Genomic DNA, 20652 nt, shown 5'->3' with positions numbered 1-20652 from the left:
AGTGTGCATTTGTTGTCCACACAGTCAGTTCGTTGCATACAAAAAACCAGAGACCTTATAGTTGACCAACTTAGTGAGGCTTTTTAAATTGATCAGAGATGTCTCAGACTGTTGAGTATGAAAACTACACTAAAAATAGAGGAGAGCGCATCGAGACTTGGGTGGAAATGTACGAAAATGCAGATGCTGTTAGAAATCACAAACCACAAAAGGAGGATTCCAACATGAAGACCCAAGACACAGGTAATACAATATATATATAATTTAAAAAAATCTAATTTTGCATGGCATAGTGAATAAAACTAAAAAAGGTCTCTTTATTTAAGTCTTGAATATTGCTTACATTTTTTCTCAGCTGATTAGGATTTCTTGCAAAAGCATGTACTTTTCTCAAAATCCTTAGTTCACCTCTCAAAAGTAAGTATTTGTGTCAATGAACATCTCATTCCCATCAGAATGAAAAGTCCTTTTGTCATTGTTCACATACAAAATCATCAGAATGTTCAGTCGTGTTGTCAGTATGATGGCACACAGTTTCAGGATTTCTTGATATAAACTATGGTTTGGATCACAGTGACTGAAAATGCACAAACTTTCACTTCATTCTGTTTGGCATCTATGAATTATAGCAGCACAAATTAATTTAGTTGATTGCATATTTGATTTATATTGATTGCAAGAGACCAGACAGGATTCACACTTTTACCGTACTATACAAGTGTTCGTTTGTTGTTCATCCATTTTAATTTTCTCTGTCTGTATACACTCTCCAACTGAAGGGTCACAAGATTCACCTTTGACCATTTATAGAGAAATAGTTGATTATTGGTTGATCTGATGTCATACACTCTCCTTCATTACAGACATTTAAGATTCATCTACACAGTTAATAAAAAAAAAGGTTTAATAGAAATTTTAGATAATAGACGATTCAACTGGTTTAACCATTTTGCATTAAATGATTTATGCAATGAACTGATGTCGAGATTTTTTAAGGTTAAGACTATTTAGGTGAAACCAGTATAATATATTTTGATCAACATGACATAAACAACTAATAATGTAGGAAACACAATTGATTAAATGTACAAAAGCATTCACAATTTGATCAAAGCAACAAGAAATGTTTTCATGATGAGAACAAATGACTAAATGATGTGGATGTTGAACAAGTAGTTTGAGAATTTAAGATACAGTTAATGCAATGGACTATAAACATTGTCACCACTGACCACACAGACTTCGCTCACACACTGACAGTAATCCAGCTATTGGATAAACATTTACTCACAGCCACAAGTTCAAACTCATTATACACTCAGATTGTCACTGCCCAACTGTTGATTATGTTACTATGTTGGTTTTCTTCTTTTATTTTTACTTTGTTTTTGGTTTACCATGTCTCCACTGTAGTCTGTATGACTATCAACCAATTTACAGACATTTCTATGATTCTGTTTTATGTTTGCTGTTATGGTGTACTGAGTGTAGACTAGTGAGAAAAGAAATCTGTTTCAGCGATTGTAGTATCAGGGTGCAACATAACAAAATTGAAAAAAGCCTTAAAAGTGTGCGTACTTGTGGGCAAATGAACAGTGATTAGAGTCTGATTCTGATTTTTCTGGATTTTAGGTTCTGGGATGTGGGAGAACCTAATGATAATGGTAGCAACTAGGACTGTGCTGAGATTGTGGGTAATCCAAATAAGAAAAACTGGAATGACATGCCATGTTCTTCTACATTATTCTGGATCTGTGAGAAAAAAATGCTCAAGGCAGAAGGTTGATTAAGTAATATAATGTGCTGAATTAGCAGTTGAAAGCAGCACTTTTTAATTTTGTCTGCTCATAACCTATTGTACATTTCATCCAATCATTAACAAAGTCTTTTCATGCAACACCTTTTCCACTCATCTCAAATACATCAATTATAAATGTAAGAGATTAAAGACAGCACCAACCTTGATTCAACTCCCAAGATATATGTCAGATTAAGCTCATCTCCAAAATGGCTCAAATATCATGAAGGCAGTTATGTAATATGTGTAGAAAATCAGGTGAAAATTCTTTAATTAATTTTAGTATGGGAGCAGCAATGGGACATCAAAGACCATCTCTGACCAAAAGTGTATGTGACTGATTACCATTTAACAAATACTATCACTCGACCATTTAATAGAAATACCAAGCAAACGTGTACATGACTGTAAATACCAATTACAGACATCCAGCTAGACAATAGTATCATTCGGCCATTTGAACCATTAATTATTAAAATTAATTTGCATTTAATGCATACTTTACATTACAAGCAAGCAGAACACTCAAATGTATGAGAAGGATTTGTCCTGTGTTCTTTTTGACTCTGATGAACCCAAAGTACCTTTGGTATTTTGTAACTGCTTTTGCTGTCATAAATTTGTTCTTCATTGAGATCTTTGTTGTCCTCATACATTTTTCTTAGAAAAAAGAAAAAAAAAAAAAGAAAAAAGAAAAAAGAAAAAAATTAAATACAGTGGAACCTCGGGTTACGAACGCCCCGGCATACGTATAATTCAGGTTACGAATCGCAGTTCATCAAAATTTTTGCCCCTGGTTACGAACAATATATCGGGATACGAACGTCACGCACCAAAAAATCTCAGGCAAGTTGGTTGTTTTTGCTCTATCCACGCAGCTCGTCACATCAGTTAGCGTCCTGTATCCCTAGCGAGAGCATCGTGTTACTTATCCGCTTGAACTTTTCCCGGCAGCAGCGTAACAACTCATTAGTTGATGCTCGTGGAATGATGAGATGGACAACATTAGCCGATGCATAACCACTTTACTTGTTTTTATGAAGATAGATTAGCAGGGTTACAGTCTTTTCCAGTACAATACCCATAATGAATTTCACTCTGGACTTCAATACCAACTGATAGTAGCCTTAAAGAAACAGCTCTCATTATTCCTCTAATGCAACAATTGTCTCAGCGTTCGTGTTAATAACACTGTCTTTAATATTATATAATAAAATATATAATAATATATAAATAATATAATATAATAAGATTCTCCTTCAAACAATAACTCTCCCTCCTCCCCTTCTCTGACGTCGTCTCCTGCAGCGAGTCTTCTCAAAGGAAAGTACCGGTAAAGATCTTTTCCTCTTTTGTATGTTTTATGTGGTATAATTTTAATATAACATGTTAAAAGTAAATAATATTAGTGAATATTGGCTTTATTTTTATTTAAGTAATATTTTGGTTGTCCAGAACGAATTACCAAGTTTCTGTTCATTATTATGGGGAAATTTGTATCGGGATACGAACTTTTCAGGTTACAAATAAAGTATCGGAACGAATTAAATTCGTAACCCGAGCTTCCACTGTATATATATATATTTTACAAACTGCACCGCTTCAAGTCAAGTCAAGAAACTTTTATATATATATATATATATATATATATATATATATATATATATATATATATATATATATATATATATATATATATATATATATAATCATAGACATTTTACAGATTTGAATGATGTATTGTTCTTATCTGTACGATCAATAAAGACAGTAATTTAAGTTCGTGGCGCCATTATGAAGGAAAAACCCACAAAACGCCACCCAGAGGATTAATTGTGTAAAACATGGCAGATTTGGTGTTTGATTTGAGACTTGGCGATAAATAAAACAAAAGTTTACTGATTACAAATATTTTTATTTGGAGTTTGTTTATTTATTTTATATCAGCCATATATATATATTAATACAAAACGAATTAAAAATGTTGTTACTGAATGAATGTATTCAGGCTGAAGATCCACATATAGAACACAAGCAGAGAAAAGATGATAATGATCATGAATGTGTCTGTTCTCATGTCTCATGTTTACATCACTGACTCCCTCTGTCTCATCCACATTAACCCCAAACTTCTTACTGTCTTCTGCCCTGCTCATTCTTAGCTTCGTAAACTAGTCTACATCTGTGGTGTGTGAGAGACAGGACTTTATACACCAGCGGATTGAAAAAGACGCACAATGACAGGAAATCGGTTGTTTGGCTGAAATCGGTGCGCAGTGAAAATTAAAAACATATATTTCACCAAATCAATGGATTAAAACTAAAGTAACGAGCCGGTTTTGAAAATGTAAGAAGTAAAAAGTGCAGATATTTGTGTAAAAATGTAATGAGTAAAAGTAAAAAGTAAAAAGTCTGAAAAATAAATAGTGGAGTAAAATACTGATACCAAAAAAATCTACTTGTATTTGTACTTCATTACTTCCCACCTCTGTTAATCAGAGAGCTGATGTTAAGCTTCCACTTAATTTCTTAAGAAATGATGGCTCCAGGGAAGTGGAAAGAGTCGACAGTGACAACAGGAGTGTCACATAGTATGAAGGGTGAGGCTGGTTTCCTCCTGCAGTCTATAACCATCACCACTGTTTCAACAGAGTTGAGCTCCAGGCTCTTCCGACTTCACCAGACCACCAGATGGGTAATTTCCCACTTGTAGGCAGACTCATTCCCATGTTTTCTTCTATGCTTACAGCTTTCTTTCAGTTCATTCTTGGCTTAAATTAAATAACATGCAGTGCTCAGGATGAATGTTGTAAGTTCAAGACATCTCAAGTCAGATTTCACTCATTTATTTGCAAATGTTTGTGCCCTTCTTTTCCTTCTGTTCCTGAAAGGCTCTAATTGGCTTCATCACTGATTTCTAGAGTTTTGTATATTTAATCCTTTTAATCCATCTTTTAATCCTCCATGATTTATTTGTGTCTGGGACATGGACCTTCTTTGGAACAACAATAAAATGTTGTGTATATTAAAAGTTAATAAATGTTAATTAAGCTACTTTAAGCACATGAACTGTTTAAAAATGTTTAAATGTTTTTTTTCAAAACCATCCAAGAATGGTTTCAATTTGTTATTTTGCAATGAAGTTTTAATAGGAAGTAGATACAGATGGTCACTTCTGAAACAATAACTTCTGTAATATACTTCCGCATTTCACAGCACTATATTAATGTGTGTACTTGCCACCCACACAGTCAGTGGATCAGAGTCAATTTGTTGCATACAAAAGACCAGAGACATTATAATTTACCAATTTAGTGAGGTTTTTTAATTTGGTTAGAGATGTCTCAGACTGATGAGTATGAAAACTACGATGTAAATAGAGGAGAGTGCATCAAGAGTTCGGTGGAAATGTACGAAAATGCAGATACTGTTAGAAATCACAACCTCAAAACAGAAAAGGAGGCTACCAACATGAAAACTCAACAAACAGGTAATAGATTATAAATATATATCATTAAAAAAATTACATTTTGTATGGCACTATAGTCTGTTTGTCTCCTAAACCTTGTTTGCCTTGATTTCATAATTTTGCGATGTTTTATATTTGTTTGTTTGGTCATCATTTGAAGAATTTTGTCTTGTATTTCCACAAGCCTTCATTCTTACCTGACAGAGTGGTAACAGTAACCCCACCCCACCCACCTTTGATTATTTTCCTAAAACAGAATCTCATTAAGACATACCTTTTATTTTAACAATGTGCAAATGAAACTACAACAAATCTGTCTCTGTGTCCATTGATTTCTAGGAAAGGAGAAGAACATGAGCAAATGTTACATACTGACTGTAGTGTGCGTGGTGCTGCTGTATGTTCTCCTGCTGGCTGCCATCACAGTGCTGTGGATCAAATTCAACAACCTGTCTACAGAAAACAACCACCTACAAGCCAGTTACAACAACATGACTATAGACAGAGACCAGTTACAGAAGTTTCAGAGAGAACTGACAGGTATAATTCCTGATTTTTTTATTGGTCAGAAGGTGGTGATTATTTTTCTTTAACAGTAGCACTGACAGTAAGTGGTAAGTACTAATTATTAATAAATCATTTATAAATAAATAAAATAAATAAATAATTAAAAAAATTACTAATAAAATGTTGATAAGCCTCCAAGATGTGCTGTTATTAAAACATCAGTTACTCATCTTTATCATATCACCTCGTCATTAAGTATTTTAACAAGACATGGTTTTCTTATCTAAAATCTGGGGTCTTTTCTATATAATTGATTAATTACAGCCGAAAACAAATGACAAACACATTTCAGCTAATTAGGTTAATTAGACATTTAATTTAAGCTCAGCTTTTGACTTTGTTGACCCCAAGATTCTTTTATCTCGACTGGAGCGGTCAATTAGTATCACATGCATGGTACAGTACATGCTTCCAGTCCTTTTTATGTAAGAGAAATTTTCTCAGAGGTGTCTTTTGTGACCCTCCTCACTTGCGTGGTACCACAGGGATTGATTCTGTCACCTTTATTATTCACCCATCGCTGCTCTCACTTCCTCCTTACTAATCCTATCCACTTCCTGCATCACCATCTCCACACCATCCAACCTTCTCTCTCTCTCTCATTTTCTTCATTTATTAGCTATTAAAAATACTTCCTCCATCTTCTCAACACACTCTCCTCAACACATTTTCATCTGCATCTTTTATTGCCCTAATTTGCAGCACATCCTTCCCAGCTCGGTCCCTCTGCCTGGCCTTTCGGTACAAATCCTTTACTTCTTCTTTAGTGTCCAACTTCTCATACAACTCTTTATATGATCTCCATGTTATTTTTGCTTTCATAAAAAATAAATAGAGATGATATGGCTGTGACAAACTTCCAGCTTCACCTCCGCTTATAAAGCAATGATCTAATCCTGTTTTTGTGAAATGAGGCATGTTTCCGAATAGGTTTCGAACCTGTCAATGTGACTAAAACTCCAGGATAAGTTTCAAAGGACCAAGCTATCAAGTCAAATAATTATAAATAAAATCCACATAACCGACTAATCCATGTACAAAGAACAGCCCCTGGTATTGTGTTATATTATTACATTACCTGTAATATGTCCCATTGTGTTTCAGACTCATATGCCAGACTGGGATGGAAATATTACAACAGCAGTTTTTACTACATCTCTACTGTGATAAAAAATTGGAATGAGAGCAGACAGGACTGCATCAACAGAGGAGCAGACCTGGTGATCATAAACAGCACAGAGGAAGAGGTGAGACAGAAAGAGAGAGAGAGAGAGAGAGAGAGAGAGAGAGAGAGAGAGAGAGAGAGAGAGAAAGAAATTAATTTATACAGTATATTGCAATGTCATTTGCAGGAGTTTATCCTTAATCAGCTCAACAACAGTGAGGCTTGGATTGGTCTAAATGACATTGAGACAGAGGGGGAGTTTAAATGGGTGGACGGTTCACCACTGACTACTCAGTAAGTGATTCATTACACTGTATATTTATTGACAGGTTTTGCTATCATCCTATAAGGTGCGCAACAATCAAAAGCTTTTTGGGGAATATGACCTTGTTGTTGTCAGTAGATGGATTAAGCCGCGATAACGCAATCAACTTTTTGTATATATTTCTAATAGACAAACCAAATAGTTTGTTGATGCTATGAAGATTAACTCTGCATGCTTGAAGGCAAATAAAAACTGATCAAAGTCTCATTCTATGGATTTCAGGTTCTGGCATATGGGGGAACCCAATAATCTTGGGAATGATGAGGACTGTGCTGCGATCCTGTCTGATCGCTTTGCAAAAAAATGGAATGACTATCCATGTTATAATTTATTATACTGGATCTGTGAGAAAAATTGGATTTAGCTGTAATTTAGTATATGTAGTACATTATGCATTCTGCTGCACCTTCTAATAGAACCTGCTCCTCTCGCATATTGTACATTTCATCCAAATCAATCAGTGTTGCAATTTCTTATCATTTAACATTTATTTCCTGCTTGTCTAAAAAGCAATAGATGTTCTGGTGTTTGACAATCTCGAGGGAGACACAGGTTTCTACAGGACATTTTAAATTTGCCCCAAAAGGCTTGCAAATGGAAACATGAAAGGTGGCTATCATGATGGGCCTGATGTAGTGCTGTGCAAGCTTCTTCAGAGACTCCAGCCATAGTTCTTTGTGGACAACCAAACCCTCTGTCCAACCCTCAGAGCTTGGTACTGCTGAGAGGTGTAGACCAGTGTCTCCAGAGCGAAGGAATGCAGGGAGGTGTGGACGTGCTCAGCCCACACGAGGAAGGAGGACCAGGAGGAAGGATTCTTGGTAGACTATGCATGTTAACGTGGTTTTTGCATATTTGTCACACTTTAATGATTCAGATAATTTTTATATCACACAAAGATTAAGTAAATACTAAATGCAGTTTTGAAAATGATAATTTCATTTATTAAAAGAATAAGCTGTCCAAGCCTGCCTGGCTCTATGTGAAAAATAAATTGCCCCCTAATCCTACTGTAATAACTGGTTGCTCCACCCTTTGGTGGCCACAACTAAAACCATACGTTTGTGACAATATTTATTCAATAATGAATAAATCCAGGGTAGACAAATACAAATCAGTAATCCAAAATAGTGTTGAAAAACAAACAAAGTTCAGATCTGTGTGTGCATGTGTGATTAAGCACAGATGCAGTTCATCAGTAACTTGAGGAATAAGAGTGAGAGCACTGCAGGCTGTTTGATCTTACTTTGACAAATATCTCCCCAAAGGGTTTTCTCTGGGAGTCATTGATATTTTTGGGGTTTTACTAGGTAAAGGTTTTACTTGTCAGTCCCTTTAATGGGTTAATAATTGGGTTGTTCAGATTGCCTTTTTAAGCATGGTCTTTGTCTATACTACCCGGCTTTTTTTGTGTCACCAGACCCAACCATCTACTGCTTTTGAGTCTGTGGGGTGCCTGTTTTTACTATGCTTACATTTGTGTTGCCACAATGACCTGATTCAGTTGAAATCACTAATTTTATTACATATATATATATATATATATATATATATATATATATATATATATATATATAGATAGATACACACATACACAGTGAGGAAAATAAGTATTTGAAAACCCTGATATTTTGCAAGTTCTCCCACTTTGAAATCATTGAGGGGTCTGAAATTGTCATCGTAGGTGCATGTCCACTGTGAGAGACATAATCTAAAAAAAAATCCAGAAATCACAATGTATGATTTTTTAACTATTTATTTGTATGATACAGCTGCAAATAAGTATTTGAACACCTGAGAAAGTCAATGTTAATATTTGGTACAGTAGCCTTTGTTTGCAATTACAGAGGTCAAACGTTTCCTGTAGTTTTTCACCAGGTTTGCACACACTGCAGGAGGGATTTTGTCCCACTCCTCCACACAGATCTTCCCTAGATCAGTCAGGTTTCTGGCCTGTCGCTGAGAAACACGGAGTTTGAGCTCCTTCCAAAGATTCTCTATTGGGTTTAGGTCTGGAGACTGGCTAGGCCACGCCAGAACATTGATATGCTTCTTACAGAGGCACTCCTTGGTTATCCTGGCTGTGTGCTTCGGGTCATTGTCATGTTGGAAGACCCAGCCTCGACCCATCTTCAATGCTCTAACTGAGGGAAGGAGGTTGTTCCCCAAAATCTTACAATACATGGCCCCAGTCATCCTCTCCTTAATACAGTGCAGTCGCCCTGTCCCATGTGCAGAAAAACACCCCCAAAGCATGATGCTACCACCCCCATGCTTCACAGAAGGGATGGTGTTCTTGGGATGGTACTCATCATTCTTCTTCCTCCAAACACGTTTAGTGGAATTATGACCCAAAAGTTCTATTTTGGTCTTATCTGACCACATGACTTTCTCCCATGACTCCTCTGGATCATCCAAATGGTCATTGGCAAACTTAAGACGTGCCTGGACATGTGCTGGTTTAAGCAGGGGAACCTTCCATGCCATGCATGATTTCAAACCATGACGTCTTAGTGTATTACCAACAGTAACCATGGAAACGGTGGTCCCAGCTCTTTTCAGGTCATTGACCAGCTCCTCCCGTGTAGTTCTGGGCTGATTTTTCACCTTCCTTAGGATAATTGAGACCCCACGGTGAGATCTTGCATGGAGCCCCAGTCCGAGGGAGATTGAGAGTCATGTTTAGCTTCTTCCATTTTCTAATGATGGCTCCAACAGTGGACCTTTTTTCACCAAGCTGCTTGGCAATTTTCCCGTAGCCCTTTCCAGCCTTGTGGAGGTGTACAATTTTGTCTCTAGTGTCTTTGGACAGCTCTTTGGTTTCAGCCATGTTAGTAGTTGGATTCTTACTGATTGTATGGGGTGGACAGGTGTCTTTATGCAGCTAACGACCTCAAACAGGTGCATCTAATTTAGGATAATAAATGTAGTGGAGGTGGACATTTTAAAGGCAGACTAACAGGTCTTTGAGGGTCAGAATTCTAGCTGATAGACAGGTGTTCAAATACTTATTTGCAGCTGTATCATACTAATAAATAGTTTAAAAATCATATATTGTATAGGCCTTTCATTTTCCCTCTGTTCTTTAAGTTTATTTCCTCTCAGAGTTCTGGTGTTTTGTATAATTTCCTGTTTTGAACTACACTACTTGATTTATCCTTTGTGTCTGCAACCTGAACCTTTTGTTGAACACCATTAATTATTTGTCTATGTTTAGTAAAAAAAACATGTAATTTGTGTCCTGTCAATTAGTTTAATTTACACAACAATTTCAATACTTAATTTTGCCAGTTCCAGACAATTATTTTGGCTTTAAATTATGATATTACAGTTTTGCAGTACAAATTATAATATAAAAAACTTTATAGGAACTAATTACGATTTGACGTTCACAAAACAATTACTTCTCTTTTAGACTTCCCACTTTCATAGCACTGTATCAAATAAAGTGTGCACTTGTGGCATCAGCCATCAGTGTGTCACTTTGTTGCACACAAAAGACAAGAGACACTAAAATTTAAAACAAAAATAATTAACCAGAGATGTCTCAAACTTTTGAGTATGGGAGGTACACTGAGGAGAGAGGAGAGCACATCGAGAGAGAGGTGGAAATCTACGAGAGTGCTGATGCTGTTAAAGGTCACAATCCCAAACCAGAAAAGGAGGATACCAACAAGGAAACTCAACACATATATATATACATACACATACATTGTTGTAAAAAAACATGATAGATTGTTCTGTGTGAATTTTCTCTATCATAAAACATTTTGGTCATTTTGGATTTTTTTTATATATATTACAGTATATATATTTGTATTTATTTTATATATAAATATATAAAAGCATAGAAACAAGTACAAAAAATAAACAAAAGATAAACAGCATGAAATATTCATCAAGAACATGAGCTAAAAGGTTGTGAGTTGACAAAACTGTTAAAGACAACTAACGAGAGACAATAAGTGCTGTCAAGTCAAGTTTATTTCTATTGCGCTTTTCAAAACAGACATTGTCTCAAAGCAGCTTTACAGAATTTAACAGTGAAGATGAATGGTGTGTATTTATCCCTGATGAGCAGCCATGGTGACTGTGGCAAAGAAAAACTCCCCTAGATGTTATGAGGAAGAAACCTTGAGAGGAACCAGACTCAAAAGGGGAACCCATCCTCATTTGGGGAACATCAAGAGTGTGATCATAAATCTTTAAACAATACAGAACACTGGAGAGTGAGAACTAACATGAGCACCTGAATGTAAGATTATGAGTAATGTCCTTTCTACTTAAACAGTCGTTTGTGGTTATAGAACTAGGAGCTACTGAGCAACTCATAAAATAGCTCAACATTTGCGATCATCACAGATCCAACACCAGCTTCTCCATGCCAGAGCCTTTAAACACTCAAAAAGGTCCAGTGTCCAAACATTAGATGGTTCGGGGTGTTTGCGGGGTCGGCATCTACTTCTTTAAAGGTCCACAATCTTTATAAGGTGGGACGTGACTGGAGCCGGAGCAACCTCAGGAAGCCTCGGGATGGGGAGAGAACGAGAAGCAGTGGAGAGGAATTAGCGTAGCTGCTGTTCATGATATTAACAGCACATGTTGATAATGTGCATTTGATCAGATGTACTGGAGCACAAGGTTATGATGTGATGTGTGTTATGTGTAGGCTTTGCTAAAAAGATACGTAGTGCTGTGAAAGGTACAGTATATATACACAAGTTATATAAGTATTAGTTATTATGATCAAGAAAGTGAAACAGGTGGGCAGTGGGTTATGGGAATCATAGTATGTGATTCTGGGTATAATCCTGACAATGACTATATCAGTCATTAGTCCACAGTTTTGTTCATAGTGAATTTACTTTTCTTTATTCAGTCAGCCTAAAGAGATAAATACACAACTATACCCTATTATCAGATTATATAAAATTACAAGCTGTATTGCTGCCAAAATGCAGTTTATTTAACTCCATTTAGTCCTCATGTCCTGTTATAATAACATCCATTCTTCTGGGAAGATGTTTGTTGGACTGTGTTTTATGGAGATTTTATTCATTCAATCACAGGGGTGTTGGTAAAGTCAGGTACTGATGTAGGTGAGAAGGTGAGGAGTTCTGGGGTGCAGTCAATATTCACATTCATCTAATGATGTTCAGCAGGGTTGAGGTCAGCTCTCTTTAGCAGGAGCTCTTCCACTCCAACCCATGTCAAGCATGTCTTCATGAAGCTGGCTTTGTGCAAAGGCACATTGCCATGCTTTTAAACAAGTTTGGGTCTCCTAGTTAAAGTGATTGAAAAATGTTATGCTATCGTATTTAAAGTCATGCTATACAATTGCTTCTCTACCATTGTGTCTGTAACAGTTTGGGGAAAAACCACATATGTCTTTAAAAGTCAGGTGTCCCAAAACTTTTGTCCATATAGTCTATGTGCAGTATGACATCACTGTATAATTTAACCAAGTTATTATTTTTATGCTTATTTTTCATTACACAAAGAAGCTAATAAGAGTAAAAGCAACCTTTCTTATAATTAAATAAAATCCATTAAATAGTTAATAAAAGGTGAATCCACGTGTTTTTATATATTTATTCCTGATATTATATATAACCTATATTGTGAAATAGAAATCATGGCTATTTAAAAACCATAGTTCAGCAACAAATTCATTTAAATTCATTGTAAATTCTCACCATTTCTCAATACAGGTAAATGCAGATGGATCATCTTTAGCTCCAGTTTTTACTACATCTCTAATGATTATAAGAGCTGGGAGGAGAGCAGACAGAACTGCAGGGACGAAGGAGCAGATCTGATGATCATCAACAGCAGAGAGGAACAGGTGAGAAAGAGAAAAAGGGGGTTGGGGGAGAGCGAAAGCGAGATGTGTAATTTGTGCTGCTGTATGCAGGAGTTCATCAGTAAACACATCAGCAGTAACAGTGGGGTTTGGATTGGTCTGAGTGACAGAGATAAAGAGGGAGAGTGGAAATGGGTGGACGCTTCACCACTGACCTTCAAGTAAGAATTTATTTTTAAATATGGTTTCAGTAATATTTCATTAAAAAAAATCATGGACATTTGAATCTCTAATATATTTGTATGTTTATATTGTTCTAATGTTGTAATACTGAAATGATTCAGTTAAAGATGTGGAATTGAAGAAAGCCTAACACTGACCTGAGTCTAAGTTTAATTCTCTGGGTTTCAGGTACTGGGGTCAGGACGAACCGAATGGTAACGAGAATGAGAATTGTGGTGAGATTTACAAATCTTCAACTATCAACTTATGGAATGACAAGAGCTGCACTAGACAACAACATTGGGTCTGTGAAAAAAGTTTTTGTCCCTGAAGTGAAATGAATTTACACAAAATGAGCCAAATATATACAATGTAAAAGATTTTATGATAAGCATTGTGTCTCTGTCTGTTTTTGTTTTCTCACAGTGCACTGAAATTGTTCATAACTGTTTATTTCATTGATCTATCTTTCTTATGATTCTGATGCAGTAAATCTTGTAGATTAATGATGATTGCAGTATGATTGTATAATTATAGCGCATCTAAAGACGTCCTATACAATTGAGTGCCTCCAGCTTTGTGGTAACAGTTCAGAAAAGAACCACATATAGCAGGTGACCTACTACTTTTGGAAATATAGTGTAGATTCTTCTATATCCAGATCTCATTTAATTTTTTCGAGGACCTGTTATCCACATTAAGTGGAAAGGAATGGCCACATTAAAAATATATAATGTACATTAGCTCGAAAAATTTTTTATGTTATTTTTACACACTTTCCTGACAGATGAAAGTCCTGCTGACTTTATACAAGAAGGGTTCTTTTGAAAAAAGAAATGGGAATGCAGTAGATGGGAAAAGGAAAATTTAATAAAAGAAAATGCAAGATTACTGTTAAAAATGCAAAACACCATGGAAAATTATTTGGAAACAGAACACTTTGTAAATTGAAAATACCTTGTACTTCATATGAAAATGAATATTGCCTACACTTAAAAACAATAAAGCAAATACAAAACATCCAACATAAATATGTTTATTTGACTATATATACTTAAATGTATATAAAAAAAATGCAATAAAAATGTTGTTGTGTAATTAATTTGTTATTTTGTTGCATTTTTATAAAAAGTAATCAAGCAGGAGCAGAATACACTAAATTATTATGAAATGTCTCAGTCAGGCACTATATTTTTTACATAATTGCATCACCCTCTGTGAAAATGTTTTTGTAAACCTATGAATTTGAACACATGTACAATAGGTTTTAAGCAGGTCTAATTAAAATGTACTGCATGATGCTCTCACTGCTAATTCAGCACAATATACCACACATACTGAATTACTGAAAAACATTTTTCTCACAGATCCATTTTATAGTATTAAAACATGGAACATCATTCCATTTTTTATCACGTTTATCAGTCTCGATCTTAACACAGTCCTCATTATTATTATGGTTATTTGGTTCAGTCTCGTGCCATAACCTGAAATCCAGAGAATCAGAATCAGACAACTCCAAATCAGAGTTAATCATCATAAACACAACAAGCTATTTTTTCTGTCTTTTAAGAACGTGCAAAAAACAAAACATTATGAAAACTGATTGTGTTTTTACAGTTTAATCTATCTGCTGAAAACATCAAGGTCAAGTTGTTATTGAAGTGATTTTGGCTGTGTTTCCTGTGATTGTGTTTCCGTTATAAAATTATGAGATATATCACTTACGCTATAGTCAGTTTTGATCCATCCACCCATTTCCACATCCCCTCGGTCTCAGTGTCACTCAGGCCAATCCAAGCCTCATTGTTGTTGAGCTGATTAATGATGAACTCCTGCAAATAACATCACAAAATACTGTATAAGTCTCTCTCTCTCTCTCTCTCTCTCTCTCTCTCTCTCTCTCTTTCACTCTCACACCTCTTCCTCTGTGCTGTTTATGATCACCAGGTCTGCTCCACGGTTGATGCAGTCATTTCTGCTCTCAGTCCAATTTTTCATTACAGTAGAGATGTAGTAAAAACTGCTGTTGAAATATTTCCATTCCAGTCTAGTATATGTGTCTGAGTGCACAGTGGGACATGTTACAGCAACAACAATGTATTGTTTTTCCATATTTCTTTACAAAAAGATCACTTTATTTTACATTAGGAAAAAAATGCATTGCTTTGTCCTGTTACAGAAACATTTTCAATCACAAGGTGGCATGATGAAGAGGCGCAACTGATGTTTTCTATTGTCCACTAACAGCCCATCATGGAGGGTTTCAGCATTCTTTTTTACAAGTGTGATTTTTATTTAGCAAAATTAGTATTATAGTATGTCATTTTTTTTTCTTTAATTAATTTTATTTGAAAATTATATTTTTTGTTATAGTTACCACCTATTTTATAGCACCTATAAACATTTTCTTTATTTTCTTGAAACTAATGACACACAAACGCAAAGAAATGAAGCTTGCCATGTAATTGAGAAATCACAATATTCCCCATCATGAGGAGTTTAGTAAAACAGAAGTATCACATAACAAAATAGGGCTTCCTCTTTCCATAAACGTGTTAACAAATTTTTCAAATTTCTTCACTATTTGTCATATTGTATGTAGAACATCCTCCATACAAGTCCTTGTGTAAATTGGTATTAAATTGACAATTCATCAGAATCACTGACTTTTTATATTGTTGTCCATTAATATTTATAAAATATTTCCTAATAGTCTATTGTCTTAATTTCATAGTGTTTCTCTCAAAAGGTTTCTATATACCATAAGCCCTTCAGATTTAGCACCTGCAAGTAACTTCGGCATTTTCACCTTCTTTGATTGGATGGTCAGAGAGCGCACTAGTCAGAGCTCGCAACCCATATCTGAAGCAAATTGCACAAGCTCAAATCTATTGTGTGGATTTAATAGCATTTTTTTTATTCCACAACAGCCAACAGAGGAGTAGAAATTGATGTGGTCACAGATACACATACAAGGACATTTACAAGACTGAATTTTCAAGAAAAGCTGGACATCATGAGTAAAAGTCGACCAAAACAGCTCAAAATAGCTTTTTCATGAGCCAGTTATTCTTTTGCATTTTCTTTGTTGTAAAATTTGCACAAAAACTAAAATTTATTTAATTTACCTTCATTTAAAATCCTTAGAAAGACCGTATTGCACAGATAAAATGCACAAAAATGCATGGAAAACCGGGAGTCATTTTATGAGTTAAATATTGATGCTTCTGCTAGAGATGATGTTTAGGTTTTTTGCTTTTTGAAATGGCATTTATTCTCACTGTATGAGATTCCTGTCTGTGATGAAACGCTTTTTTTGTACTGCATTTCTGTATAATATTGATGGGTTATGTAGCTCTATCATAATGATGGGATTAAGAGGTGGATTGACTCAAGTAGGACACCACTAAAGTATAAAATGAACCATTCATCAATGCAATAGTCTGTATTTTAACAAGCGCATTTATATGACCATGTAAATTGAATTATAATCTACCTGTTAAAAATCTATGCACAATGTTAAAATTGGATTTAATTACAAGCTGTAAAAACTAAAACGTAACAAAAGTATGTTTTCTGATTGTCTGGTGACCATTTAGGAATATTAACTAAGGAATTAAATGATTTTCTCACCCATGTCTTCCAACATTCTCTGGAGTGTGTCTTTCTCCTTCTGTAACTGGTTCCTTTGGTTTGTCAGATAGCTATTATTGGTTTGTAGCTGTTTTCTCTCTACAGTCAGGTTGTTGAATTTGATCCACAGCACTGTGATGGCAGCCAGCAGGAGAACACACAGCAGCACCACCACACACACTACAGTGATTGTGTAACATCTGCTCACTTTTTTGTCTGCTCCTAGATTTCAGTGGACACAGAGACAGATATGCTAGTTTCATTTGAATATTTATAAGATTCTGCTTTAGAAAAACAATAACTGGTAAGGTGGGTGTTACTGTTCCCACACTGTCAGGTAAAGATGAAGGCAAATAGAAATGCAGGTCAACTGTTTTAAATAAAGCCAGGCAAATCTATAACATGACAACAGAGACAATGAAGACAGACAAGGGGCAGGACAGGTTCAAATACTGTGTGTGTGTGTGTGTGTGTGTGTGTAAGTGTAAAGTCCGCACAGTGTAGTGTATAGCAACCATGTTTGTAGGTCATGGTGGCTGCTGAGATTTGGAGTATGTGGTTTGCTGTGACAAAACATATTACGGTGGCCAAGAAGTGCAAAACACATTAACAAATAAGAAAACAAAAGAGGAAATTAGAAAACACTAACAAATCCGAAAACAAAATAACCAATGCAAAAACAAAATAACAAATCCGCAAACACATTAACAAACCTGAAAACACAACAATTCAGACAAACCGGAAAAGGTAGATATAGTTTGTGAATGAAACACTTACCTAAGCACTATCTAAACACCTGTCATTCAAGATATACAGGAAGTACAAGTCTTTTTTGTATTTATTTATTTTTATTAAGCAATTATCCATATACAAACAACGTGGCAAAAACAAGTTAATTTCACAAACTGATCTAAACTTTCACTATACCTAATTTGTTTTCTGATTTGTTTGTGTTTTGAACTTCTCGGCCACCATAACATATGGGTTATTTTTCTAATAACAAGTCCCTGTTACAAATATCCTTCGATTTGAAATACAGCCCAAAATACTGTCTGAGCTGCTATTACAGAAAATTTATCAAAACTGTCTTAATTAAAGAATTAAATAATCATCAGTTCTGTGGTAGACCACTTGTCCTCCTCTCTTTTAATATCGTCTGGATTTTTATCTTCTATTATACCTATTCTATAACCATCATGCATGACTAACATTTTCTTTCATATCTTATGTCTGTGAGATACATATCCATCCAATATGCATAGAAAATACAAATGTATTACAAATGATACAGATTATACCCCTGTTCTGCATTTGAATGTGACTTCCTTTTGTGTCCTCCATCTCTAGATTATATTTCTGTCCCTTGATGATGTCTGGTGTGTCCGAAACTTTAGGTGTCCCTGACAACAAGTGCATTAATCAATAAATGGACAGCAAGTACTAAATAAAATGCAATAAAAGCATCAAATGTTATGAACTAATCATATCTATTTTGAGCATTGTTAAAACTTTTATAAATGCAGAGAGACCAAAAGCTATACAATGTTTTTTTTGTCAGAGTGATTATTTACTTTTCCTTTATCTACTGTATATTATTATTTATTATTATTATTATTATTTTTTAATAAAATATGCTTATTTTTTTACCAGTTTGAGTCTTCATGTTGGCATTCTCCTTCTCTGTTCTGGGATTTTGACCACTAATACAGTCCGCACTTTCGTAGATTTCCACCACCCTCTCGATGTGCTCTCCACTATCTACAGCATAGTTCACATACGCAACAAGCTGAGACATTTCTAATAATTTTTTTAACTCACTCTATTGCTGGATTTTAGGATCTCTGGTCTTTTGTGTGAACTGATTGTAAAGGCAACAACTGCACACTGATGTAGTGCTATGAAAATGGGAAGTCTGTACATACAGAGAAGTCATTGTTGCTTCAACCATTAATATGTAAATACCGTAGTTCCTATTTAATCTTTTTATACCATTATGTGAAATACAAATTGTGCAATCTATCAGTTTATTCCAACAAGACTATAGAAAAACTGAATATTTAAACAGTTGTGTAAAAAAAAAAGTTAAAGCCCAAAGTGCATGTGCTTAATGTAGCTTTTATTAAAGATTTACAAACAACTAGTTTTGTTCTATTAAAGGTTCATGTGTCAGACACACAGAGTAAATCAAGAAGTAATAGGAGAAGGATTAAAAAGAGAAAATATACAAAACATCAGAACTGCAGTACTTCATGTACAGAAGTTACAAATGAGCTTAAATATAAGCAATTTGACAAAACTGGAAACAATTGAAAAACTAACAATAATATGTATAAATGAGGAAAAAAATAAATAAATAAAACAGGAACAAAAATAAACAATAAAAACAATACATTTAGTGCCATTGATATTACCATGAATTAAGAATAAAGAGACTATACAGTGTATATTAAAATGAATGACAGATAGAAATCAGTTCAATTAAACCATTGTTTAAAGTTGATTAATTGATATAATGGCATATAACACGAGGTCAAAACAATATCACAACCTGACCATACTGACTAAACACACTTGTGCCCAGGTACCCACATGCCCACACAGAGAATATAAAATCATTCAGAAATTGTGAAGTTCTTGCTCACTTTTTTGCATCCTAATGTAGTACTGCTGATGTTACCCAACTATGATTTATTATATTGTTGCTGAACAATTTTTGTCCACGTTTCTGAATTTTTGCATGCCGTTATAGTTTGTTTGTTAAATGCCTGAACGTTTCCTTTTTCTTGACTACAATTAGAATTAACTTTTTGGCATTGTCTACTGTGGATTACTACAGTGACAAAGTAAAAAAACGGATGTTGGAGCACTGACATGATACATTTCTTCCTCTACTACAGATTAATCCTCTGACTGTACTGTTTGAAGTTTAAACGCTGGTACGTTAAATAAAAATGTTGTTTTTATTCGATTTGGTATGAAGGGGAGTATTTAGATGTCACAGGTGATCGTTCTTTTTCTTCTGGAAGATGTTTTCATCTGGCTGCACCTTGCAGGTAACTGTGTTGTTCAACATGAGATTTTTTTTTACCAGTTTCTGCTTTATCTGACAACCAGAAATATATTTTATTTACTCAAAGCTAAAATGAAAGGAATATGAAGCAGGCAATCATTAATAAAAGAAGTAATATTTTTGAGAATAACAGAATTTTCGAGCAGGTGATTACTGAGAATGCTAACAGGGATATTCCGGAGACATCCTGCAGCTCACCTGCTCCAAAATGGAGGAATGCACAGCAGGATCAAACACACTCCTATCAGCCTGCACCTGCAGTCTAATTGTCTGACTCCTTTTAGTATAACACACACACACACACACACACACACACAGAGAAAAAGTTAATTAATTTCCCCATAGTACTACAGAGTCTGAACAAATGGTTTAATATGCTAACATCTTAATTTTAAAATTATAATGAGTTCACATTAACCATCCCTCTCTTCACTTTATAGCAGTTATTTTGTGAAAGACAGTTTATTTAGGAGGCCCTGAACACTCCAGCACTGATTATAAGGTATAGCCATTTATTATTATTATACTGAAACACTGCAAAATATAATGTAGAAAAGTAGAGTAATAACATATCACATAGAGCAACATACTATTTTT

General features: G+C 34.9%; 2 protein-coding genes across 4 annotated transcripts in view; one reads left to right on the top strand and one right to left on the bottom strand.

Annotated features, from left to right (window-relative positions):
• Positions 1–18863, bottom strand: part of LOC124381380 (hepatic lectin-like) — a 48056-nt gene extending 29193 nt beyond the window's left edge. The window contains exons 1-6 of one of the 3 annotated variants that reach the window (XM_046842972.1): positions 18633–18863; positions 18284–18385; positions 16986–17207; positions 15270–15412; positions 15078–15184; positions 12499–13139 (exon numbers count right to left, since the gene is read on the bottom strand). In XM_046842972.1, the coding sequence (XP_046698928.1) occupies positions 13088–13139; positions 15078–15184; positions 15270–15412; positions 16986–17207; positions 18284–18385; positions 18633–18780 (774 nt within the window). In that variant the 5' untranslated portion in view covers positions 18781–18863 and the 3' untranslated portion in view covers positions 12499–13087. Of the gene's footprint in view, positions 1–12498; positions 13140–14682; positions 14837–15077; positions 15185–15269; positions 15413–16985; positions 17208–18283; positions 18386–18632 lie in introns of those variants that run through there. The other 2 variants (XM_046842971.1, XM_046842970.1) reach the window with 2 other exon arrangements.
• Positions 5031–8334, top strand: LOC124381390 (hepatic lectin-like). Its single transcript, XM_046842990.1, has 5 exons — positions 5031–5288; positions 5607–5807; positions 6939–7081; positions 7187–7293; positions 7547–8334. Exons 1-5 carry the CDS (start codon positions 5138–5140, stop codon positions 7686–7688), a joined length of 744 nt encoding a protein of 247 aa, XP_046698946.1. The 5' UTR covers positions 5031–5137; the 3' UTR covers positions 7689–8334.
• Positions 18864–20652: the final 1789 nt, after the last annotated feature.

This window comes from Silurus meridionalis, chromosome 28, assembly GCF_014805685.1.
Source record: "Silurus meridionalis isolate SWU-2019-XX chromosome 28, ASM1480568v1, whole genome shotgun sequence".
Taxonomy (NCBI): Eukaryota; Metazoa; Chordata; class Actinopteri; order Siluriformes; family Siluridae; genus Silurus; species Silurus meridionalis.
This window is presented reverse-complemented; position numbering and strand designations above follow the sequence as displayed.

Excerpts from the sequence above, each read along its gene's own strand:
- LOC124381390 (XM_046842990.1), top strand. The coding sequence starts at position 5,138 with ATGTCTCAGACTGATGAGTATGAAAACTACGATGTAAATAGAGGAGAG. Across the intron at positions 5,808-6,938 it reads GTTTCAGAGAGAACTGACAG|ACTCATATGCCAGACTGGGA; the intron begins GTATAATTCCTG and ends ATTGTGTTTCAG. Across the intron at positions 7,294-7,546 it reads GGTTCACCACTGACTACTCA|GTTCTGGCATATGGGGGAAC; the intron begins GTAAGTGATTCA and ends TATGGATTTCAG.